This window comes from Budorcas taxicolor, chromosome 12, assembly GCF_023091745.1.
Source record: "Budorcas taxicolor isolate Tak-1 chromosome 12, Takin1.1, whole genome shotgun sequence".
Taxonomy (NCBI): domain Eukaryota; kingdom Metazoa; phylum Chordata; class Mammalia; order Artiodactyla; family Bovidae; genus Budorcas; species Budorcas taxicolor.
Genome location: NC_068921.1, coordinates 28,575,532 through 28,602,563, shown reverse-complemented (window position 1 = coordinate 28,602,563; position 27,032 = coordinate 28,575,532). Strand labels below are relative to the sequence as shown.

General features: G+C 34.9%; 1 protein-coding gene across 3 annotated transcripts in view; it reads right to left on the bottom strand.

Annotated features, from left to right (window-relative positions):
• The window catches only part of N4BP2L2 (NEDD4 binding protein 2 like 2), a 68,515-nt gene extending 43,885 nt beyond the window's left edge, over nt 1–24,630 (bottom strand). For 2 of the 3 annotated variants that reach the window (XM_052649879.1, XM_052649878.1), the window contains exons 1-6: nt 24,516–24,630; nt 21,975–23,230; nt 15,599–15,723; nt 11,575–11,663; nt 11,115–11,191; nt 8,390–8,536 (exon numbers count right to left, since the gene is read on the bottom strand). In XM_052649879.1, coding sequence (XP_052505839.1) covers nt 8,390–8,536; nt 11,115–11,191; nt 11,575–11,663; nt 15,599–15,723; nt 21,975–23,230 — 1,694 coding nt within the window. In that variant the 5' untranslated portion in view covers nt 24,516–24,630. The remainder of the gene's footprint in view (nt 1–8,389; nt 8,537–11,114; nt 11,192–11,574; nt 11,664–15,598; nt 15,724–21,974; nt 23,231–24,515) is intronic. The other variant, XM_052649880.1, reaches the window with a different exon arrangement.
• Between the last annotated feature and the right edge of the window lie 2,402 nt (nt 24,631–27,032).

Below are 27,032 nucleotides of genomic sequence, written 5' to 3'. Positions count from 1 at the left end.
GAAGAAGCCAAGGGCCAGATCACATAGACTTTAAGCAGGAGGGATGTAATTTATACTTAAAAAAAATTTTAAGTTATAGATTTCTCTAGTTCCTCTGTGGCAAAGATAAATGTGGAGAGACTACTAGGTCCTAGTGAGACATGATGAAGTCTCATGGGGAAAGTTAAGAGGAAGAATAGAAGTGTCAAAGAAAATATAAAAAAATAATCTCTAAATGACCCTAAAAGAAACAAAGTCTCAAGGCTGCCCTACTTACCTGTATTCTAGTATTTAATTTTTTGATCATAGATCACAAATGTAAAGACTACTAACAAGATTCAAAATTTCAAACAAAAGGCTCTGATACTGTTAGATAAAACAAGTTAGATGGATGAGCCTTCCTCTCTGCTTGGACGCTCTTTCTTAGCAAGTATCAAACAAAACTAATTCACACTTTGTATCTCCATGTTTCCTAAATTATGAACTGCCCTATACAGTTGTTGTGTTTAGATGAATGGGTCCTTAGTATCAAGAGGTTGATTATTTTCTGGAGAAGACGTTTAATATTCAACAAATATTTATTGACTCTTTAAAGGACAAAGCTTCAAAGACAAGGAAGACCATGCTTTCACGCCCTTAAGAAAGTGAAAATTAAAGTCACTCAGTCGTGTCCGACTCTTTGCCACCCTATGGACTGCACGGGCCATGGAATTCTCCAGACCAGAAAACTGGAGTGGGTAGCCTTTACCTTCTCCAGGGGATGTTCCCAACCCAGGGATCGAACCCAGGTCTCCCACACTGCAGGCAGATACTTTACCAGCTGAGCCATCAGAGAAAGATAATCTTTCTTAGTATAATGCCTGGGCTCTATTGGTCTTTACACAGCAAAGGGAAGATGTGGAAGGAGAAATTACCACTTTTGACCACTAGCTCTCCAGCTTTAACAATTTCTTTCCTATCATTCCCCAGAACTAAATTTTTTTCCTCACTACTTTCCAATTAATTCAAAATGTCTAACCCAGGTCTCCTATCACATTTCTTATAAATACTTCAATTTACTTATATTCAAAATGAAATGTTTTAACCATATCTTTGTCAGTGTTACATTATATAATATTTCAATAATCTCAATCTCCTAATGCAGTTTCATGAACCAAAAACTATCCTAATCTATTCATGAAACCAATGCTATTTCTTGCCCACTCTAACAAAAACTCTACCTCTGATTTCCAATTTAGAAACAACAACAAAAAGAAAATCCAGAAACTACCCTCAAGGAATTTAAAAAAATCAAGTAAGATCCAGCCCTTCTATTTTTTAAGTTAACTAAAACAAAATAAGGCACATTTTCAACAGTAAGAGCTCTTCATTTTGTACTCAAAGGCTTTCCTTACAGAATCTAATTAATTCAATATTTTATTTCTATAGAAAACTTAACAGGCTCCTTTATTGTTCTTTTAGAAAATTAATGTAAACAACATAAAAGAAAAAGGATGCTAATTATTACAAAAGGTAAAAAAAACTAAATTCTTCAGAAATTCAGAAAACTAATGTGATTTCCATGACAGCTACTGCTAGCACACTTAATAAATAAGTGGACATCAAAAGAAAAATCCACTAACATCACTTAAAACAGTGTTGGTCTATTTAGGAAATAACTCCCTCAAAGACTCCTCTAACAGGGAAGCCCCATACTCTCTCAAAATTAATCAGCGTAACACATAGCTTACACAATTTAACAATCCATTTATTGAATACTACATATTTCAAGTGCTAGCTAAAATCAGGAGATATTAAAATAAAATATAAAAGCACAACAGCACATATAAAAATGTAATTCAAAAGATATTGCTGAAATATGATTATCAACCATCAGTGTACACTTTGCAGAAAATAATTATATACTAAATGGCATCCAAGCTTTCAATTTTGACTTAAAATAAGCATTCTAGTGGTCATGTATGGATGTGAGAGTTGGACTGTGAAGAAAGCTAAGTGCCGAAGAATTGATGCTTTTGAACTGTGGTGCTGGAGAAGACTCTTGAGAGTCCCTTGGACTGCAAGGAGATCCAACCAGTCCATTCTAAAGGAGATCAGTCCTGGGTGTTCACTGGAAGGACTGATGCTAAAGCTGAAACTCCAGTACTTTGGCCACCTCATGCGAAGAGTTGACTCATTAGAAAAGACTCTGACGCTGGGAGGGATTGGGGGCAGGAAGAAAACGGGACGACAGAGGATGAGATGGCTGGATCGCAACACTGACTCGATGGACCTGAGTCTGAGTCAACTCTGGGAGCTGGTGATGGACAGGGAGGCCTGGCGTGCTGCCATTCATGGGGTCGCAAAGAGTTGGACACGACTGAGCGACTGAACTGAACTGAATTGAAGCATTCTAAATAAATGGTCACTTTCAGATTTCTTCACTCAGCTTCACTGGTGAGTCAACATACCTCTAACCCTATACACTCAAAAAGGTACCATAAAAATGCACTCAGTTTTCCACTGGAATTTCTTTGCTGCCTAGAAAAAGACCCTAAATTAATAACAAGAATTTAACCAAAGATAACTATGTGGTTTAAAAGATAAAATGAGCTGCAATGAGGAATACGTCTGAACTAGATGTGACTCCTAGTTATCATCACTTCCCAGAGAAACTATGTTCACAGGATAAATTGCTTAATTTCTCTTAAGTTTCTGTTTTCTCTTTATAAAAAATTAGAGAGACTGTATGATATAAAAATTACATCTACAATTACACTTAGAAAAGGGATAGGCACTGACAGGCATTAACTAAATGGTAGCTACTTAAATAAGTATTATTAAATTAAGGCTTGTTTGTATTAAAATCCTACTGCTCGTTGTAGTAGTATTGGAGAATATGAAGAATCACCTATAAAAGTTGAACTCAAAAATAGCTTTCAGCTTTCTTTCAGAACCATTCACTTAAGGTCAGATAAAAGAATCATGACAACAGTGAATTCCATAAGAGTGAGTTTCCAACTACTTTTATCAACTGGTCTATCAGGAAGAGGCTTGAGTACTGTAAAATAAGTTTTTCTCAAATACATACATCCAAGTACTACATTATGCTTATGGGATTCCTAACCAGTGAATAGGGCTTTCCAGGTGGCTCAGTGGTAACAAAGAATTTGCCTGTCAAGCAGGAGACGCAGGTTTGATCCCTGGGTCTGGAAGAGCCCCTGGAGGAGGAAATGGCAATCCACTCCAGTATTTCTGCCTGGGAAATTCCTAGGACAGAGAAACCTGGAGGGCTAAACAGGTTAGGGGTCGCATGTGGTGGGAAAACAGTAGGATACAACTTAGTGACTAAACAACAACAACAGTAACACCAATCGATTCTTATAAACCTTTCCAACTATTTTCATATCAAAGTTCTACCTAAACCATACAGTCAGGAAACTGCAAAACTGTAGTTTGTAAGTTTAACATGATGAAATAAGGTTCACAAGGAACAATGAATTCAGTGCAACACAGAAGGGAAAAAAGTTTCCTCTATTTTTGACAGAAACTTACCATCCCACCATCTTCATTAAAAATGTTATGAAGTTAACATGAGGATAGCTGCGCAGAAAATGGAGTGAAGAAAAAGAAAACATGTATAGGAAAAGACTATGAAAGAAACATGATTTCTAATACCATTAAGAAGAAAATGAAAAAAATATTTAAAAATAAATAAATAAATAAAAAGAAAGAACTCATGATCCTTTTCCAAATCAAATTTTCTTTCATTCTGATATACTAAAAAGACTGAAGAGTCCAGAACTACAATTGAAGAGACAGTAACAAAGTTGTATAATTACTGTTGTAGGGTAAAAGTTTATCTTTACATGTCCTATCTGAGGATACAGATGAAACTGCAAAACAAAAAAATAATCCAAATAAAGTATATTTTAATAGATTGTACTGAACTTGAACACAACTTTAACCATGAATGAACAGATTATTCTTATTTTTTTCCCTTACCTACCTATAATAAAGTTGAAAGGCAAAAAGCCTAGTAGGCCATCTCAAAAATCTCTCCATCTTCCCATTAATTTACAAACAGTTAAATTGAAAAAAAACAAACACGGAAATATTAACAACTGCACAACACCAATGAAGTCTTCAGTCATTCCCAAAGTAGATACAATGCTCTGGTAATGTGACTATATCTAAGATTAGAGGTTAGAGTATGGCTGTGTCCGTGTTAGATGAAAGTTTATTTTTTACACACTTAAGACAGCTTACTAAAGTTAATGGACTTCACGCTGGGAAGTCCATTGTAATGACTGCAATTTTTACACCTGGAATGAGACAGGGTTATCATTCACAGAATAAAATTTGTTAGGAGGAACGGGAAGAAAAGGATTATTTCTAATCTAACTAACCAAAATAAACAAAATTTATCTTCTATTAAAGATAACAAAAAGTCAAAACGTTCCAAACGGACACAGTTCTAGCTTCAAAAATAACTCATTTTTTCTCTGAGGATCTCTTTTCAGAGATTTTTATGCTACTCTTTCCCCTTGTTTCTGTGTATAAATTGATAGCAAAACTGAATTGAGAATTTCCATAGGTGATATTCAAAATTGTATATTCCATTACAAAAATTAGGCCATTCAGTACAATCTATATAAAGATACTGAATCTAAGTTTTCTAATTTTAGTTGCAAAAATCATAATTATAAACTTTTCAAGATTTGCTCTGAAATTTACAGCCAGGCACAACTGAAAATTGTTTAGACTTAAGACTTAGGCAATTTGAATCAACTGAACTGAATTAATTTAAATGCTGCTCAGCAAAGAAAAAAAAAGGAATAAAAATCACACACAAGACAATCACTAATTACTCCTTTCAGAATCTACTTCAATGAATTCATTTAATACTACTTCTTGCCATCTTTAGGATATTTTGAGGAAAAAAATCTGGCATACATATAGGGAAACCAATTGCTTTAATAATACCTTAATTTAAAAAATAAAATATGCAAATCTAATTTAACTGCAAAGAGAAAGAAAACCATCACCAAAGAGGATAACCATTAATCCCTTAATATAATCTTTCCTTTCTCAAAAATTACAGCTAACAATTTTAATAAGAAAAAAATTTTTATTTATAAATTGTAATGTACAAAATTTAACTCTAAAACCCACTAATGATCTGCTGTTCTGCTTCCATCAAATGTTTATTTTGAATGGTCATTGTAACAAAAGTAAGTAATATTGTCTTTTGTTATGATTCTAGACTAAGAGGCATTACTCTATTTATACAGGGTTGCAGACAAACACAGACATACACTCCAGCCCTAACAACTGAATTCTCAGTTATTAGGATTCAGTTAACCCTCAGTTACTGCATTTATGTTATACTACTACATGATACTTCAATAAACCCTAGGACAGCTATCTCATCAAGGTACTAATACATGAACAACCACATTTCTTCAACATTTTTCCAAACAGAACATTACCAATTTTCTCTGAAAATACTTAGAAAACCAGACTCAGAAAGTCAGACATTTCCACCACAACAAAAACTCAATTATGGGCAAAACAAATATTTTATATCCTTTGATATCATAAATTCTTTCAAAACTTACCTATATATAAAACTGGGAAATTTCATAACCTGTATTATTTAGGTAAGAGATAAGCAAACTTCAAGTAGTTAAATCCACCCTATCATACCATCAACAAAATACAACCTGATTTTCTGTAAACAATCTTACTTTAAAACACATAATATATTAAAAAGCTAACATTTTCTTTTAGGAAAGTGAATATGAAAGATCAATTTAAAAAGCATCAAAAGTTCAACTTAATTACCACACAAATATTTTATTGGCAGTACTGACATATAGAAAAATATAAATTTACTTTTCAAAAAGAATCTTTCCGAACCAGACTAGAATCTATATTCTGTTTAACTAAATTGTTCACCTTAGTTAAATATGATGAGTAATGCGCATTTTTTTCTTTGTGATGGAGACCAACTCAGAATGGCAGGAAGCAGCAGAGGGAGCTAATCCATTAGGAATATATCTAAATTTTAAAAAAGAATGTCTGAATAGAAGGAAAAACTTGGATGAAAAAACTTTTAATTGGTGAATTTCATCTTTTATTACATATTCATTTCTCTGTTCTGTTACTGTTCCAAAGTAAAAAATAACATTAGTCAGAATGCTTGGGGTAACTTTTAATTTACTCTGTTTAAAAATAAAAAAAATTGGGGACGTCCCTGGTGGTCCAGTGGTTAAACTCCATGTTTCCAATGCAGGGGTGCACGTTCGATCCCTAGTCAAGGAACTGAGATCCTACATACCAAGTAGTGTGGCCAAAACACAAACAAAAAAAACACAAAAAGCCCCAACAAAAACGTCTTCTAGAATGTTACCTCATCACCTCAGTAAACATTTATAACTTTTAAAAATATTTGGTAATGATTAACAATCTCTTTACTACTCAAAAATTATTAGGAGATGACATTTAATCTGTAATAAAATCTGGAAATTTATTTTATAGACTTACTATTATGAACAAGTTGCTTCATCATTTGTATCTTCCAAAGGCAATTCTCTAGGTCCTCGAAATAAATCTGGCTGCTGTTCAAAACCTAATGGTACTATTACTTCTAAATAAAATTTTATAAGGACAAAGAGAAAGGAGCACAAAATATATACCTAACAGTTGTTTCACCTGTCCCAAAATTAAATCCTTCTTCTATTTCAAAATGTCAATTTACATAATAAAATGCTGGGAAAAGCAAGCCCAAATACCAGGAAGTACTACTCTGAAACAAAAGAATTATGAAAATAGTGAATAAAGGAAACATGAACACATAATTGTATATACATTTATACATAAAACATGAGTTAGTATATTTCTACTATTATCATAGTTAGGATGAACAAATATATACAAACATACATGTGTTAAAACAAAATAAAATACAGTAATACTCATTTAAATATAAACAGTACTGGAGACTACAAATAAAAATTATATTAACTCATTAAAGGCAATATAATAAAGACCTTGTTAAAGTACTATGTTTAGTTTTGAGCCTTGCAATTAGTATTACTTAATAATTTAATATTAGTTAAAAAGAAATATAAAGATGTGAGAGAATATTTAAAGCTGAAAAAAAATTCTAAAAAGTTTTAAAACAACATCGGAAGATTATGAGATTCACCACTTTGCTCTACACCTATAACTACCACAACACTGTTAATCAACTATACTTCATACAAATTAAAATTAAAGAAAAAAATATACTGTAGGATTTAGGATAGGTTGGTTTAGGAGAAGGAAGATTTAAACGACATGAACTATTACCATGTAAAACACATAAAAAATTTTCAACAATTGTTATTAGCTTGTTTTTTTCTTTCCTAAAAATGGATAAATCAAAGCAAAATTAGGATGAACTGCCCAAGAGCTCTGAAATGAATTCCATCTCGATTTTAAAACTTTAAGTGATGGAACACAATCTTACAAAAACGATAAAGTGAGATACACAGTTGTCCTTAAAGAAAAGCTAAAACCTGGAGAAGTAAAACAATCCAGAGGACAAATCTTCCTATAATTAATGCTAAGGAGCTGTCTAAAGTATTTTTCACACTAGAATTATCCTGTGTTAATTTAAATAGAGAAAAGTGATATACTATCAGAATAACGTGAAGAGCTTTTATAAACTATATAGTCATTGCCCTGTTTTTCATTCCAGAATTGGGGAGTATGGAGAGACAGGGAATGGCTTAAGAAGAAGGGTGATGAAAACATAAATTACAGAGGAAAAAACCCCTGGTGACTGATATACCTACTGTATTGGCATTTGACAAAGAATTTTGTTTTAGTAAGTGATATGCTAATGACAGCTTAGAAATACTTTACAAAGATAAATTTGCAGAAAAGCATAATTTTACCAGTATTATGAATAGAAGAATCAACTAAAGTTCCTATAACAAGTTAATATTAAATATTTAAGATAGTCAAAGAAAAATACTAAAGTTTTATGAAAAGTTGAATTTAGGTATGAACTATAAAACTGTCTGACATCTACAAAAGATAAAATCAGTTTAAAATTCAATTATAGAAAAACATTCTGGTTCCTACCCACTCTACTCAGGGGTCTTCATAATAACCAAAAGTATTACAACAGAAGATTATAAAAACATTTAAAATACAATTTTATATAATTTTTATTTACACTTCAAAATTTAAACAACTTGCTGGGAACATCTTTTGTGAGGCAACGTGGTCTTTTGTTAAAATCTGAAACTACTTAAGTTTCAAGACAGGCTCACTAATTTTTTTTAAGGGCAAGCAACAAATGAGTTAGCTGAAATAGCCAACTTAATGATTATTTGTAACACAGACTTCATTATGTGAGCCTACAGAGCCTCCCCACCTCTGTCTCTCCTGTGAAGGAGGAGGTCTTTGTGTGCTTTTGTGTGGCGGTTCCACTGAATTCATTACAATAGAGATGGACATTTGATATTCATAACGATCCAACATCTGAGCAATCTTCTTTCGAGACACACCATGTTTATTCCTCCTACCAAAAAAGAAAAGGATTTTAATTCTATTTTTTAAGAATGTATAGGATTAACCTATTTTAGAGTAACAGAGCAGAATAGAGTCTAAATTACATTTTGCAAATAAATACTAGAAGATATACCTCTAAAAAAAGGGCTCTCTCAGTTTTAAACAATATAGTAAAAAGGCTTAAAATACCATAAATCACAGCAAAATGTTAACTGATTATACTTTCTTCACATAGAACTAACTACTGGTTCACTGAACCACTGAGTTAATGACCCCCAACTTTTAAACAACAAAATAAAAAGATTATGCAACACCGTTTTGAGAATTACAGAATAGAGTGGGTTTCTAGGACTTACAAAAATCAATATAAAATATGTATAACTTGTAAAAGTTATTTTTAACACACCTGCATTTAAAAAATTTATTATCAACACCAAACTATTATTAGCAATACAATTTTTACGTATCTCACAAACATAGTATTGAATGAAAGAAACTAGAGACAATGACTATATATTGTGTAATTCTATTTATTAATATATAAACTTTGAAAGAAACTAAACTATGGTGCTAAAGTGAAGGATTTTTTTTAAAGCAAAAAAAAAGGCTTTAAGGAACAGCAAACAAGTAATTGTAGGGAACTGTTACCAGGAAAAGGAATTCAAAAAACTTCTAAAGTGTTAGTAAAGCTCTCATGACACGAGTAACAGTTAAATGAATATCTGACTTATGAGAAACTTGTTAAACTACATATTTTTAATGTACTTTTCTGTGAGTTTAATTTTGACAGCAAAAAGTGGTTTACAAATTATTCTTGTCTCTCAAAAAAATTTTTTAAGAATTTAACCCTTGTAGTTTTCTGTAACTTGAGTTGGACATGGCAAAACATACAGAACATATTTTACATTTATTAAGTTCTAGACTTACTAAAGCTAACTCATCTTCCCAGAAAAATGACATAAAAATCTGTCAAACTATACTAGATTGCAGTTAAATTGACTTTATTTTGTAAAGTTATTTTATATTAAGAATTATAATAAGTTTCAACAGTCTCAAATGCAAATAAAGCCTAACTGTACAATACTTCCATTAACTCACTTATTCAACACAAGCCAAGTATCTTTAGTTGTTTTTTTTTTTTTTTTTTACTTTTTTTTGATTAAGCGTATCTTTAGTTTTTAAACTCTCTCTTCTTTCTACCTGAGGAGCAATAATCACACAGAGGGCAGCCAAAGAATACCAGATATTAATAATATCTACCAGTTTCTTCATAAATTTGATTTGGCATGCAAATTAGAAAGGGAAAGAAAGATAACCAAAGCAATAAAAATTCAAAGATACAAAAGGAATGAAAGGCAAAGAGGAAAGAAAGCAGTTGAACACCATACACAGAATAACAGTTTTAAGCAGAAGAGGGAAACATGTGGGAGAAAAAAATCATCTTAAAAAGAGAGGTGATGGTCGCACAACTCTGTGAATATACTGAAAACCACTGAACTGTACACTTTTAATGGGTGAATTGTACACTTTTAATGGGTAAATTGTAAGGTATGTGAGTTAAAAGCTGTCAACAAAGGTGAGGTAGGAGGAGTGAAAATGAAGAAAGGAAAAATGATTTACAGTCAGGAAAACCAGGGGAAATGAATAAAGGTAAACACAAATGGAAGATCAGGGTTGAAAGTATACAAGACCACAATCCCTCACAAATCCTGAAATCTAAAATACTCTGAAAATTCAGTTTTCTATTGACTCACACAGAAGCAAAGTCTAACCATGCCTGTACTCATATGGCAGCATGATCTACTCAGAACATTAAACCATATAAATTTTTCTCATCTGAACAGACTGATCATTCACAATCTGCTGCAGAAACACGGAGATGTTTGATTATGCCATGCTGCCCCAAACTCTTGCTAGGAGTGCTAACAATTAGGTACAGGTTCTGTATTACCTTTCTAAAATTTAAAAAAAAAAATCTGAATTCTTAAACACATTGATTCCCTAAATCTTGGCTATAGGATAATGGATATGTTGCAGTAAAGATGGAAAAGGGGGAGAGAGAAAAGCATCAGGTAAAAAGGTGATGGGATCTAAAATGGGAAGGAGATGAAGTTGGAAAGGCAATGCAGAGAAGTGGCCTAGCTAAAAAGCAGAAGTCCTAGTTTTTCTCTCAGTTTTCTGGATCTCCACTAGCATTCAATAAACTGGGAACCAACGCAGGAAGTCACTAAGAAAAAGTAACGAACACACTTAACAAAGAACATTTAAGGAAATGTAATTCTGCAAAGAGCCTCAAACAAGTTGAATTTAGTCAATGCTCCTCTTAATAGAAAGTGAACCCACTCCAGTGTCCTTGCCTGGAGAATCCCAGGGACAGCGGAGCCTGGTAGGCTGCCGTCTATGGGGTCGCCCAGAGTTGGACACGACTGAAGCGACTTAGCAGCAGCAGCAGCAGCAGTAGTAATAGTCCCTATTCATAGGTATCAAAGATTTAACAAACAAAAGCTAGTAAAGAAATTGATCATGAAAAGCAGAAAAGAAAGAAAAAAAAAAGGTAAGAGATTAAAAATTTTTTTTGAGCGCCTTACTTTTCTAATTCTTCAGGATCAAATTTCCACCAAGTTTCAGGTTCATGAAACTCTACTCTGTATCCTTTTCCTATGGCCTACACAAAAGAAAGGAAGAAAACAAAAACCCAGAGAATACTTCTTAAAGTAAAAAGATGAAGACATATAAATTTCACTTAGACAATACTTCTCAATTTGCTCAACCAAGAAAAATTTACCTTTAAAATAATATGGTTTATAAAAATTTTAAGGCTACTTAACAGTCAAGTTCCAATCACTATTCTCAAGTCCAGGCAAAACTAACAAGATGAATATATTGCTTAATAAGCACCATTCTCAATTTTTAAAAAATTGAGCAAATGGACACACCTCTTTAGAGAACAAGAACAAATGTTTTAATAGCAAACATCAAAGTAACTGAAATTTCAGAATATGAAAAAACTGAAAAGAATAGAAAAACTCTCTCATATCTCATATTTACCATTTCCACATATGGTTTCATTTCCCAAGCTTGTGTATTAGTGTTGTCTATTATGACCGGCGATCTCCCCTGATTGATAGCTTGCTTTGCTGAAATAAAAAATAAATTTAAAAAAAAACAGAACTATTAGATAAAAATATATAAAATAAAATTTAAACATTCATTAAGCAATTTTCTAAATCCCTGTACTTAAAAACAAAACTGCAATCTCTAGAGTCAGTGCATGGAAATAAAAGGACTCTGCTAGATTAAGTGGAATTAAGAGACATAAATACATGTAATGGGTTTTCTTCAGACCGAATGTTGGTTTTAAAAAACTAGCTGGAAAGGACATTTTAGGGGAAATATTCTGTTGAACTTACAGTTAATGAAGACTTCAGTCTAGAGCTTTCATTTACAGAAAATGTAGGGGCAAGTTACATCTGAATATGGTCTGAGTATGAAAAGAGACAAACATTTAATGATATGGAAAGATGGAGACTTTTAACAGAAAATGGCAATTTACAACACAATATGTAACTGATTTCATTTTGGGCAAAATATAAAGATGTGGAAAGTTACTAAGACACCAAAAGTTGTTTTCTATAGGTAAAATTACCAATAATTCTTTTGAAATAAGAGACTTAGGTTAAAAAACAAAAAAGGGCTATGGATTTATCACTACTTACATCCTAAGCAACTAAATTTCATGGTTCAACTGACTTTGTGGATATTTCTTAGGACAATGACTTCTGAAATTGGGAGCTGAGCTACAACAGAACTTTTCAAACTATATCTCCCTGTCCCTATGCTGTTGATTCCCGTATGAGATGAGAATTATTTCACAGTGATTCCTGTTAATGACAGGCAAGACAATTAAAAGCCCATTATAAAATTTATTTTATTTTACAGAGTTCCATCATTTATGAGAGAGACTCCATTTAAGACTGCTCTCACAGAAAGCAGCAGAAGAGCAGTCACTTGGATGGGGAGGAGGCTAGTGGACCTGTGACTCTCAGAAACCTTCCTGAAGTGGCCACAGCTGGAAGAGGGGTGGTGTCCACCCTTTGGCTCTGTCTCCATCCTGGGCGTCTGCTCAAGGATCACCCTCTCATGGTTCTGACCTCTCTGGCCCTCGGGGGACCTCCTGACTTGGCTGTTGTCATTCCAGATTCATGTATCATGCCTCTTCCTAGAGAAACCTGAGATTTCCTCAGACTGGAAGCTGCAGATGCTCAAGGAGCAAATCAGTTAGTTAGTGCTTTGAATTTACATAACAGGTTATTTAGCATCACTCCAAAAGAGTAACACAGATTACCTCTAACAGGTGGGGCTATGGATGGTTGTTGTTGTTTAGTGGCTAAGTCGTGTCCAACTCTTTTGAGACCCCATGGACTATAGCCTGCCACGCTCCTCTGTCCATGAGACTTCCCAGACAAGAATACTAGAGTGGGTTGCCATTTCCTTCTCCCCACTATAAAATTTAAAAGACTGAGGCAAAATGCAATGATACGGAAGTTTTGCTGGGATTTAGAATTCAAACCACTAAGTTTCACATAATGAAAACATTTATACAGATGTCTAAAGGAAGATAGAATTTTAAAGGCTAAGTAATAATGACTAATGTGGAATGTAAATACATATTTGGGAGAAGACGTCTCTAAATATTAAAAGAAAGTTACAATTTGGGTCACAGACAGGATACCAAGATGCTATCAATTCCCACTGCTTCACCCCAAACAGTGATCATACTTTCATTAAAAAAAAAAAATTCAAGTAATTCTCCTAATGTCTAATAGACCGGCTTACACCTCTAAGGAGTCAAGTTCTACAAAAGGAGCTTATTAACCAAATAATCTCTGATTTGCAGGAATGGAGATATTATTCTCTTTCCATGAATAATTATCATCCAATACCACATTCCAGTGCACTCCAGGAAAATAAAGGTCCTAAGAAAACAACGTCTGAATACTCAAATAAAGAGAGTCATTTTCTCAAACAAATTAACCACCATACTCTAAGAAAGAGAATAACGACATCTTGGAGATATTTTAAATTTATAAGCAGTTAAAGATGAATTTAGATTCTTTTGATAAACATGAGACAGACTGATATTCCCAGAATAATGACTGGCACTTAAAAGTATTCAATAAATGTTTGTAAATTAAATGTAATGCTCACAACTTTCAAAATGTCTAGTGATTGCCAGTTATCATTACCTTGAAAGGGGTCAAAAATTACCTTGGAAAAGTCCACACTTACTATACTAATAAAACCAGTGGTTTATCTAGACACCAATATGTTCAGCGAGTATAATTCACACGACAAAAACATTTTAATAAAATAGTCTAGTATTGCAGAAAGAAAAAACATGTCCCACACAAACAAACTTTCCAGTTCACCAAAGATATACTGCCTCATTCCCCTTATCATCTACTTCTGTTCCTCTTAACTCTGGGCCAATAACTCTAAGCATTTTGGGGAACTGCCAGTATGATCCTTATTTGACTTGGGCAGTAACACTGCAGCATTTTAAAAAGTAAAAAAGAATTAATCTTTAAAATATTTTTTTCTAAAATAAATATTTGGAGAAATCCTAGAATCAATACTAGAAAATAGTCTGAAAATCAAACTTATCTGACATTTAAACTTTTTATTCAAAAATATCCTCACTGAAATTCCTTACTTTGAAAATTGAGAATTAGAAAGAAAAGCATTTATGCTGCTTTTCCTGCATATACTGTACTTCAGGGTAACACTAGCTGCTAGTTCTAGGTAAGAGGACGTTCCTCATTACAGAAGAATTCTAGCCACTGAACACAGAAGGAATGACAGATCTAGAAAAATAATTTTGCAACTTTAATGAAATAACTGATTAAGGAAACCATTCATTCTTGAATAAAACAGGGAGCAAACTGTCCCTCTGAAGCTACTGATCTTAGCATCACTAAAAATGGGACAACCATTTACTTAGAAAAAAAGGTTGAACCAAATAAATCCTACAAGTTAAATGACTACCACAAGGAAGCAAATAGGCTGTTCATTGTAATCGCTCTACTCCAGGTTTAAATAATGTTTCATCATCACTGCATTCTTAATCTTTTAAAAAAGAAGTCAGATTATAGTATAATATAAGCATGTATCTACACAGTTCTAGATTAGTAGTTTTCAATTCTGACTGTAACATTAGAATATCTGGGAAACTAAAAAAAAACCACCAATGTTTAGATCCACTCCAGACCAACCAGGGGCTTCCCCAAAGGCTCAGTGCCTGGGAAGACGCAGGTTCGATCCCTGAGTCAGGAAGATCTGAAGAAGGACATGGCAACCCACTCCAGCATTCCTGCCTGGAGAATCCCATGGGCAGAGAAGCCTGACAGTCCAAAGGGTCGTAAAGAATTGGACATGACTGAAGTGAATGAGCACGCAAGCACATCAGACTAACTAAACCAGAATCTCTGAGGCTAACACTTGGGCATGAGTTTAAAAAAAAAAATCCCCAAGTGATTCAAATGTGCAGCCAAGGTTAATAACTATTATTCCAAAATTAAAGCAAATTGACCCATGTGCCTCTAAAAAGTGTATTAAGTAATTTTTTTTGTATCAGTGAAAAAAATGTTTAATATTCATAGACATTAAGACTCAGAAAATATTAGCATTACTCGAGGAAATAACTTTTGGTAACACATAACAAAAATATCTAAGTTTTCTGAATTTGTTCATGAGGTAGTATCAGAAGTTTTCTGAATTTGTTCATGAGGTATAAAGCAGTATATCAAAACATCCTATACTTCTATTGTACTGGCTTATGTACACTATCTACAGTTTAAAAAATATTCTAACTACGTTCTCTGATTTTCACCTCAATCAGAGTAAGTATAATTATCACTGCTTCTAAGAGATGAAAAACTGGGTCTCAAAGCTCTTTTGATGGCTTGTCAAAGTCACCCAGTTGGTAAAAAGAAAAAAAAGTGAAGAATAAAAATTCAGGTATTGTGACTCCTAGTCAAATATTCTATCCCAGGAGACTTGGCCCAAAACAAACCTCTGTTCTGGTTCCAGTCATGGGCATCACCAAGTTGATTAACATTATACCTGTACCCATCTTGATGGTGAAAATAGTCATCAGTGCTGAACACAATGCCATCACGACTCTGACCAAGCAGAATTCTGTTAACAAAAGAAATCATAAAGGTGCCATTTATAAAATCTATAACCATCAGAAATAAGCCACATAGGAAAGATTAGTAAATGAATAGCTGGTACATATTTGTAAATATATTGCAGGCAGAACAGCACAGGAGTTGAACCTTAAAAAGCTTTCAGATTCCAAATATCACTTCATACTTAAATCCACATAATAGCCAGTAATAAAAACTTTTTAAAGTGATTTCTATATTGCAACTTTTAAAAACACTCTTCAATTTCAAAATGATGTCAACTTTCCATGTTTTAACTTTAGTGAATTTGTATTTGGTGTCTAAAATTGCCTAAATTTAACGCAATAGGTAACCTAAAACAAGCATGCATAACGAAGCAAATCATCTGGGGAAAACTACATTTGGCTCAAATTAAGTTTTGATAGCTTTGATATACTATTTCTATGAAGCACAAACATGCATGACCTGAAAGTGGGACTTGAGGTTTAAGGCTGTGAAACAGTCAATGATCCTCCAGAGTATAATCATGTTTTTAACTTTTAAGAGATTAAATTACTAAATGAAATTAACTACTAAATACTGAACAAAGAACACACTTTCAGAACAAGTCGGTGGTAATCAAGGTCTGTTCTCACGATTTACCACCTTTAACTTCTAAGCACAGAGAGACTGACAAGTGTTCAGTGTAAGAGAATTCCCATAACCAGTGACTCATGAAAGAGATTGGAGATGTGCTGATAAAAGGGAAAAGACAGTAGGAACAATCTGGATCCAACAATAACAAAAAATCCGCCTGCAATGCAGGAGACCCTGGTTGATTCCTGGCTCGTGAAGATCACCTGGAGAAGGGATAGGCTACACACTCCAGTATTCTGGCCTGGATTCCATGGGCTGTATAGACTATGGCGTCGCAGAGAGTCAGACACAACTGAGGCGACTTTCACTGTATCTCCCCTCCTTCAAACATTAGGCAGTTGGATTATCATCGTATTGGGCTTCTGAGGGGGCTCTAGGGGTAAGGAGGCTGCCTGCCAATGCAGGAAACTTAATAGATGTGGGTTCCATCCCTGGGTCAGGAAGATCCTCTGGAGGAGGGCATGGCAACCCACTCCAGTATTCATGCCTGGAGAATCCCGTGGACAGAGGAGCCTGGCAGGTCACAGTTCATGGAGTGGACTGAAGCAACTGAGCACATATAATTCTATAATCTCTTTTTGAGAAGGGGAAGGGAGTAGAAGGTGGTGGAAGGGATGATATTGTCCTGGTATGATTCAAGAATAATTCCTAATAAAAGTAACAGAATTTCAACTATTAAAATAACAAACATCTCTCCTTTCCTCAGATAAAACTGCATATATTTTATATGAAAATAAAACCATATATAAATATAAAAAATGTACTGTATACTTCCACTTATAGAATTCTGATTCAAATTACTTTAAGCAAACCAAAGTAAATGGTTTATCATGTTGAAGTTGGCAGAAACCAACACAACTCTGTAAAGCAATTATCCTTCAATTAAAAATGAATCTTAAAAAAAGGAAATGGTTTAAATTAATTGTTTGAGGATAAAACTGGATTTCTCTTTTAACTGGCCATGATTTTCCCAAAATATACCATCTAACACATTTGGCATCCTATTTGTTTGTAAGTGATAAAAAAATGCCACAATATTAGCATTCCAAACCAAAGCTCAATTGTCTAAAAAAATTTTGATCATAATCAACTAGATGATATCTAGTTATGTTTAAAAGTACCAGAATCCTGATACTATCTTTCCTAGATAACATATGTTTCTTTTTTTTTTCCCCTCTGTTCTACTACTTTACTAGCAGGTGATCTTCTAGATTTAATAATACCATACTACAAGCATATAGGATCTTCTGTACTCAAGAAATGCTTAACCTCTTCCAAAAAAAAAAAAAAGTGGGGAGGAAAGGAATAGTAAATCAACTTATATCATTAAACCATGTCAACATCAAACATGAGCAAATCTCAATGAAGAATATCTTAGGTGTATAAATCATAACTACAGCAAATAATTTCAGCTTGGGGAGACATTTTCCTCCCAGACTGCTCATGCATCGTTTCAAAATTCCCTGAATTATCTCAAAAATACATTTATCAATCTAGATATATCTAATGTCATATCAACCATCTGAACCAAAAGTAAATTATTTAATTATCTCAAAAACACATTTATCAATCTAGATATATCTAATGTCATATCAACCATCTGAACCAAAAGTAAATTATTTAAGACTATTAGTATTTTCAAAGTTCTGAGTCAGATTCTATTAGAACCCTTCCAAGTTACGACAGGTACTAAAATGGATTCTCAGAATGCCAAAATTTAGACTTTTGAGAAATCAAGTATACAATAAAAATTTCAGATGTGGTCCCACTGGCCACTTGACTTGTATTTTTTCAAAATAGCTATCCTTCTGAGGACCTAGTATGTGCCAAGCATTTTATACATATACCTCTATGATTCCATTTAATCCTCACAACAACCTTGCCAATGTGGTATTAAACAAATTCAGAAATGAAAATAATTTCAGAAACCAGGCCACCAAAATCACATAAACAACGGTGGAAGAGCCAAAACAAATAGCTCACAACATCCCTGCCTCCTAGTGTCCACACCCTTGGATAATCCCCTCAACTGAGGAGACCTTACAGCCTACAGATAGCAAGAAACTGAGGCCTTCAATCCAATAGCTCACAAGGAAATGAGCCTTGTCTTCAATTCTGAGAGATATTCCCTGCAGGTCTTCCCCAAGACAAGCCTTCAGACCAAAACACAGCCCAAGGCAACGTGGTGATCATAGCATCATTAGAGACCTTGAACCAGAGGCATCCAGATTCCTGTCCTTCAGAAACTGTGAGACAATAAATGTTTATTGCTTTAACAAGTCAGCTTCAGGGAACTTTGTAACACAACCATAGATAAAAAATTGACTCTGTACTTAAAATCTTTCACTTGAGTAACAAGTGAGCTGTATTCTTTAAATGTAATTTTGAGAGTCCTACTACCCTAAATGGTCTATTATATATAGAATCACTGTAACTTTCCTGCTTTTTTTTTAATTTCTAAGAACCATGTTTTCTATAACACATCATATATATTTAAAAATAGAAGTGATTAAAAAAAAAAACTCTGAGTAAAACTGATACTGCATGAGTTCTTTACCTCCTTATGTACTGAGTGGCCTTGCATACCCTCTGGCCCAGGACTACTGGGACACTTCATTCGCCAAATACTCCTTGAAAGAAGAAAAAATAACCCTACATAAGAAAAAGTCAATCTTTCCTCTGGAGTTTAAACTGAGAGCTCTTCCAACAGAAGGAAAAAAAAAATCTCTTCCTCTCTTCAAACCGTTGTGTTCTATGGCTGCTATAACAAATTATCACAAACTTGGTGGCTAAAAACACAGGTTTATTTATCCTACTGTTCTGAAGGTCAGAAGTCTGAAATCAGCTTCATTAGGTTAAAATCAAGTTGTGGTCAGACTAGCATTTCTCTAAAAGCAACCTACATATCCATCTTGACTCATGGTCCCTTCATCATCAAAGCCAGCAGAGTAGGACTTTCTCTGACAAGTGCTTCAACTATCTTTTATTCCTGATCAACTCCAGACATTTTGCTAATATGATGAAATTACTGCTTCTGATAATACTCTCACTGGTGAAATCTGTAGCATAAAGGAATGTGGATTTGCTGAAGTATTTTCGATTTATGCCTCCTCCTTGCAAGAACACAGTATAAGAATCTAGCAAAATCTTTAGCCCATACCCCTAAGAATGATACCCCAAACTTGATCCCTAAATGGTCTTGAGACCAACCATGGAATCTAAGGATTCAGTTTGGCTGATTGCCAACTGCAACAGCAACAAAATTCTACCTCTTGAATATTGTTGAATTCTGCCTCAAATGAACCTTTCATCAAAAAGCTGCCAGTTTACCTAAGAGGACAAAGAGCTGGCACCTTGTCATACCTACAGAAGTTGTGTGAACTGGTTTGCACAGGTTTATTTGTAAATATTTAAAGTCTGTACTTGTATTCAAATTTAATGTAAGACTGGTTTCATCAAAATCTGTTCATGAAGTTGTGGTAAACACTAAGCTTCTGCCACTTGTAACCAAGTTGGCTTAGGTCAATTATCAGTAAATAAAAAGATAATGCTGTCGTGAGGGTTGAGATGAGAAACCAAAACATCAAAAGTGGAGGCAATTAAGAAAACCTCTAAATAAGTAAAATCCTGAGAAAAATGAAAGGACACATATTATGTCTCCTGCAGTGGAGAGCAGGGTACTAGTTCAAGTGCATAAGGATATGAAGATAAAGAAGTAGGTAAAGACTAAAGGAAGAAAGGGACTTGAATACTATCCCAAAAGAATTTGAAATTTATTTAACTCACTATAACTCATTACCACATATTAATACTACACAATATTATAATTTAGTGCCCCAAATCAGTTCAACTCTGATCCTCCAAATCTTTACTCCTTTTTTCAAAGCTCATTTGAAAAGCTAAATCCTACATGAAACCATTCCTCACTAGAGAATATGTGGCTTCATATTCAATCCCAAATAACCATTTCTACTTCATTCAAAAAAGTGCTGACCTAAAGAGATACTTCTGCTGCTTTAACCAAGCTATTCAAAGCCACGAGTCAGATATAGAGCAACCCATGTGATAGATATTAAAGTGAAGGATTAGGTAAGAAACACACTCTCATTTACATGCCCACTTTGATTTCTTACCAGTTTTATAACTTCTCCCAAGTCCTTTAACCTGAACTCATTTTTTATTAGCCTCCGCTGCTTCTAAAAAGTGAAAAGGCTAATTCATCTTCCAAGATGGTTACATACGGAAGTACTCTATAACCTAAAAACAGTAACATAAATGGTAATTGTGACTGTAACTTCCATTCTTATTACACCTAATTTCTCAAATAAAGAAATATACACGGGGTCGCAAAGAATCAGACATGACTTAGTAACTGAACAACATATTAAATATAATCACCTCTCATCTCCCACTACAATTATGTCTCCTTGAACTTCTACTGAATTGCCACTACACTTGACTCACTTTCAGTTTCAACACACTCCAATATGTTGTTCCAAACCTAACCCTTCTTTTTTACATTCTATACCAGAGGCCCTCACCAGAAGATGCCTTCATCCAATTTCCAACCATCTCTTTTCTGATATTCCAAATCTAGAAGAACACCCATGTTTTTAAGACTTCATTCTTAATTTCTATCCTTTCTAAAGAAGGGTTGAAATATCATTTTCTCTACAAAATTGTCACTAAAAAGGAATCAAAATGCAGACTTAAAATTCATTCACAAAATCACAGTTTACAATCTAGCTTGAAATGTCTACATAACTTATATCTTTCTCTAACTTCTTGCTTCTGAAGAAATACTGTTTACGTTTTTTAGACTGTCTTGCAAATAAATATAAACTATTTACAAAATAGTTCCTTGGACTTTTTTATCATCACCCAAAGACATCAAATAGACTCTTTTCCCTGTTATCTAGCATAAACTTCGAATAATCCTATATAAACTACAAAGAATCTGTATTGTTTTTCATAGCTGCACAAATGTGTTTGACTGCATCAATACTTTAAAAATGTAAACAAAGACAGGGATTTGAAACATTTCACCACACGATAAAACATCATCAGTTCTAACTCCACTAATTCCAAATATTGCTCACTTCAAACTCTTAAAGAAACTGCAAAAAGGTTCCCTCTATCAACAATGGTACGAACACGACACAGTTCTTAAAACAAGCTTAAAATTCCTCTCCTTGGGTTATCTCACTTGCTTCTCATAATAATTCCAGAAAAATAAATATTATTCATTAACGGCGAAACCTGTCCAAGGTCACAAACTGAAATAACTGAGTCGAAGCTCAAGTTTTCTACCCATGAATCCAACTCTTCTTGAATAGCTGACTTGAAGGGCAGCACAGTTCTCAAATAGCATTTGCTTTCATCACAGCCATTATTTCACATGGTGAATCTATTTTTAAAGTCCTTAACAGGATCTTAATATATATGTCAATTCTCCTTTCCTCTATCAGAAAACATCTTTTAAAATATTTACCATCATATGCCATTCTCAAGTATAACAAATTAAAGATTTTTTACAAGACATATAAAAGCATTTGCCATTGATTACAACTATCGTGATCTTAAAGCAATAAATTACCAAGTATTCACTTGGTATCCTTTACTTACCGAGACAATGTTGTTTTCCCAGAACCAGGCAAACCTCTTAAAAGAATAAGTAACTTCTGCAATTTATGTAACTTTTCCTCTTCAAACTGCTGGTTTATAAACCTGTCTGTTCCATTACACTCGTCCAGAGAAGGATCTTTCCAGTATCCTTCACTGGTTTCACAGAAACCATTACTCGCATACCCATCTTGCACACTGTAGTCATTTCTAGAGGGATGATCACTACTGGTAATATCACTGCAGTCAATATATTCATTGTTCTCATCAAAAGTCAAACAATCCCAGTTAGCATGACAACTATTTACAAAATATCCATTCTGCATCTCAAAGTCATCCTGGGCATGGAAAATATTTGATGGTGGATTTGGTGGAACACTGAATCTTTCAATATTTAAGTGATAGTTAAAATTGGGAAGATGAGGGTCTTGTGGTACTACAAAAGAATGCACTGCTTGCCACTCAGGCCTGAAGGAAGCAAATGAATTGTCACAAAATGTAGGTATCACTTGTCCATTACAAGGATATTCACCTGGCTCATTCCCCAGGCACTGTTGATAATCACAATGTGGTTGAAGGCCATTACTAAGATATTTTTTCTTTTCTTCTTCAGATTTTAACAGATCATTATTATGGCTCTGATAACATGCAATGAGTTGTTTCTCAGAGGGTTCGGGTTCCTTACAACTACTTTCTGAATCATCTTTTTCATTCTCAAGCTCTTCAATTTCTTTGTAAAACTGGAACAATTCATTGTCAATCTCAGATGTTTTGGAGTTAAATTTCTGTTTCTTTTGTTCTCTTTTGCCACCTCTACCATTGATAGTGTCTGCTTGATTCCTCCTGTCATTACGTTTTTTTTTCTCAGGGGGTTTGTAAATGGGTCCTATAAATGCTTTACTTGTGCTATATATCTCATCATCTGTGGATACCAATGGAGGATGCATATCCTGTACAACTTGTGAATCAACAGACTCAGTAACATCCAGTTTGTCACTAGGCATCCCATCATGCGCAGGTTTCAGCAAATCTGTAGTTTGGGTTTTGTCCTCCTGAGGATAACTATGTCCTCTAACATTAGTGATGGTTACAGGCGTCCAATCACTTCCAGTTTTCTCTTGCTTTCTGTAAAAATTACCACTACCATGATAGGGGACAACATATGCCTCTTCAGTAGACTTTAATTTCTTGGAGCATGGTTCAGTTAGTAGTTCTTCCTCATATCCCATGGATTTAGCTTCAATTTCACCATAAGGCATCTGAGGAGCAAATCACACAACAAATACTTTAAAAATCTAAACAAAAATTTCCTCAGAAACAATAGAAAAAAACAATTTGATATAAGCATTTAAAAAGCATTTTCACAAAACACGAAAATTTTAAAGTTGTAATTTTATAACCCCATACTACTGTTATGACATTGTGATTTAAAGCAGGAGTTTCACTGAAGATAAATAAACATCCTTTTTTAAAGAAAGTTATATCTCCTATTTAATCTAACTGATGTATTTCTGAATTCGAGAACCTAAGCAAAAACTTAAGCAAGCTTGGAAAGCTCAATCAGTAATACACATTTCGATGACACAGATATACAATCGTGTACTAAAAGGGAGTAAGTGTGCCAACCAAAATGACACATATACAAACTGGTTGTAATAAACAGTATCATAAATGTCTTCCTGTTTAAAACCACTAGGTCCTTAGCAAACCTCATACAACCACAAGTGTTAGCAATCAAACATCAGATTAACTGAAATGTCAGTCTTTATAGGCCCTATTCTTGCGAGGAGAGTAAAAGTGTCACAAACTGTGTGTATTACCTTAATTTTAAAGAAAAAAACAACAGTAACTTAAGTTGTCCTGAAAATGACAGAAATATGTGATGTTTAGAAATCTGACAACTCCCCAAATCAAAGCCCTCATCTTTTCCAGATGGTTCGTCCATCTCGTAGCTAAATAAACTCTGCTTCCCTTGAAAATTTTTGGGGACCCTCAACAATACAATTCAAAAGCCTGTTTTGGTCAATACTTCATTCCGCCCGCTCTCTGGTCTTCCTTTCTCTAATACGAGAGCAAAAGGAAAGGGCAAAAACACGAGTGAGACAGGACGGCCCCAAGGGGACTGGAAGAAAATACTCCTGAAGAGAACGCCAACCTCCCAGAAACAGGCCCCTCCTAGGCCGCTTCTCAGTCCCTCACTTCCTCATTATAAACAGCAGAAAAGTCCCAGGGAAGAGAAAGGAGAGAGGCCTATACACAACCTGAACCCTAAGGCCTCCTGACCTCCAAACAGGGTAGCCCGGGCAAAAGCGCTTCCCCCAATTTCTCTGTCCCAAAGGAGACACGTTCAGGTTCTGTCTAGGAATTTCAAAGAGCTCCGAGACCCAAAGGTTCACTCCCGGCTTCTGGTTACGGCTAACCTAAAGGGTTCAGTCAAGCGCCGGCGAGAAGCCAAGCCACTGAGGGAAGAAGAAAGAAACTGAAACACCGCCCCCCCCCCCCCCACCACAATCTCACCTCGCTTAAAATGATCTGTTTACTCACCCTTTACCACAGTTCTGCATTGACCTCAAAACAGTAGGTGAAAGAAGCGCGGAGACCTTCCCCAAACAGATACCGGGTGGGACTGAAAGCCAGCCCTCAGAGGCCGAGAATCAAGTCGCCACTCCGTACGCAAGATGGCGACCACCTCACAGTTACCCCGGCAGGAATTACGAATTCGCGCCAAGGCATTGTGGGAAACGAAGTCCGGAATTCACACTCAGCCTGGAAATCTCAACGTCTCCCAGAATGCATTGCATCACATACGCGCTGAGGAAAACAAGCGAAGGCCGGAAGTAGTTCTTAGATTGGAGGCGGGACGTTGTTTAGAAATGCCAACTTCGGCTAAAACGGGCATCGACCTGGTCTGGTGTTCACCCCTAAATGAAAAGACACTGTGAGTGCCTGACACCCAAAACAGATACATAAGCTGTTCTGAGTACATGCTTTAAGGCTTTTAGGGATACTCAAAAACTTTTCAGAGGGGTCTTAACATTTCACCTCGCCAACTAGGCTTACTAATGTTTCTACATGACTAGGTTCATGTTTTTCTGTCCAAGAAGAGAATCACTGCAGCAGAGGCTTGATAACAGATAAAAGTACTTGTGATAAAATAACTTAAAATGTCATAGCTGTATTTTGTTTTGCGAACTAAAGACCCATTTTCTGAGCCTTCTCGTTAAAACTGTCAACTTGTGGAAAGCGCTTAGAACAGGGCTTGGTAAAACTAAGTGTTATATAAGTGTTTGTTAAATTAGAAATAACCACAAACCGAACAACTGGCAGTCCTCTGCTCAGGGCCCCTTTTCTCTTCCCACCGTCTCCCCACTCTCTCTAGACCCACTCTTTACCTGCAGGGAAACTGCTAATCTCTTCACACGTATTTAAATACGTATGTAAGTAAACCCGTTGCCATAGCGTTTTAATTTATAAATAAAGTAGTTAAAATCACAGTCTCTAATGTTTGCATTGCATTATTTAACAGCCTTATGACCAAGAGGGCTCACCAAGAGCAATCCATCCCCTTAGAGCGACAGACTCATCCTCAAATAGAAATTCTCTCGTCGACCTTTATGATGTTTCCTCCTGATTAGATTCAAATTATGCATCCTTGGTGGAAACAACCACACGGGTGCAGTTGTGCTCTTCCTCAGGATGGTACATCAGGAGGCACAGAATGTCTGTCTATCCATTATAAGGTGGTATTAATTTTTATCACCGGATCAAGGTGGTGTAGTTTCTTCACTTTGTTTTCTTCTGCTTTCATCCCTTAAGCAATCTGTGAAAAAGTACTTTGAGACCAAGAAAATGTCTCACTCCTAATCAAACTCTGCCTTAAAAATTTTGCCTTCATTTATGATTCTACTGCAACTGCTTTTTACAATGTTAGTTGTTGTGCTTATTTCCCCCTTACCTCCTTCAAGTCCACCACAGTTATTAGTTTTGATGCTTGTTGCTGTTCAGTCGCCCAGTCATGTCCAACTCTTAGCTATCCCAAGGACTGCCGCATTCCAGGCATCCCTGTCCCTCACCATTTCCTGAAGTTTGTCCAAGTTCATGTCCATTGCAAGGGTGTTGACATCCAGCCATCTCATCCTCTGAAGGCCCTCTTCTCCTTCTGCCTGCAATCTTTGCCAGCTTCAGGGACTTTTCCAATGAATCAGCTGTTTACATCAGATGACCAAAATACCGGAGTTTCAGCTTCAGCATCAGTCCTTCCAACAAGTAGTCAAGGTTGATTTTCCATAAGATTGACTGGTTTGATCTACTAAAAAGAAAGTTTTGATGCTACTAAAAGGAAAAGCCCCCTTACTTTCTATCAGTATGAATTTACGTGTTCCTTTTTGTTCAAGAAGTTAGAGTCTATTGCTGTGCTTATTTGTTTATTAGTTTATAGTAGTCCATTTTTAGGACAGTTTTAGGCTCAGAGAAAAATGGAGTAGATAGCACAGAGTTTCCATGCGTCCCATTCACCTCACATATAGTTTCCCCTGTTACTAATCTCTTACAGGACTATAGTATTTTTTATATATATATATTTTGTGTGTGTGTGTATATATATATACATATATATAGTATTACAATATTATAGTACATCATTACAATTAATGAACCAATTTTGATACACTAATGTTAAGGACAGACCATCATTTTTCCTTAGTTTTTCACTGATGTCTTCTGTGTCCCAGGGTTCCAACATTGCATGGAGTTGTCATTTCTCCTTAGTCTCCTCCTGACTGTGATGGTTTCTCAGACTCCACCTGGTTTTGATGACTTTGGCAATTTTAAGGAAAACTAGTCAAGAACCTTCTAGGATGCTCTTCTAATGGAATTTATATGATGCTTTTCTCATGATTAGACCGGGATTATGGGTTTTTGAGAGGGAGACCACAGTGTCATTTTCATAACATTATAACAGGTGTACATACTACCAACATAGTTTGTGATTGTATATTTGATCGCCAGAGTAGTGTTGGTCAGGTTTCTTCACTGTAAAGTTACTCTTTGGCAACCCACTCC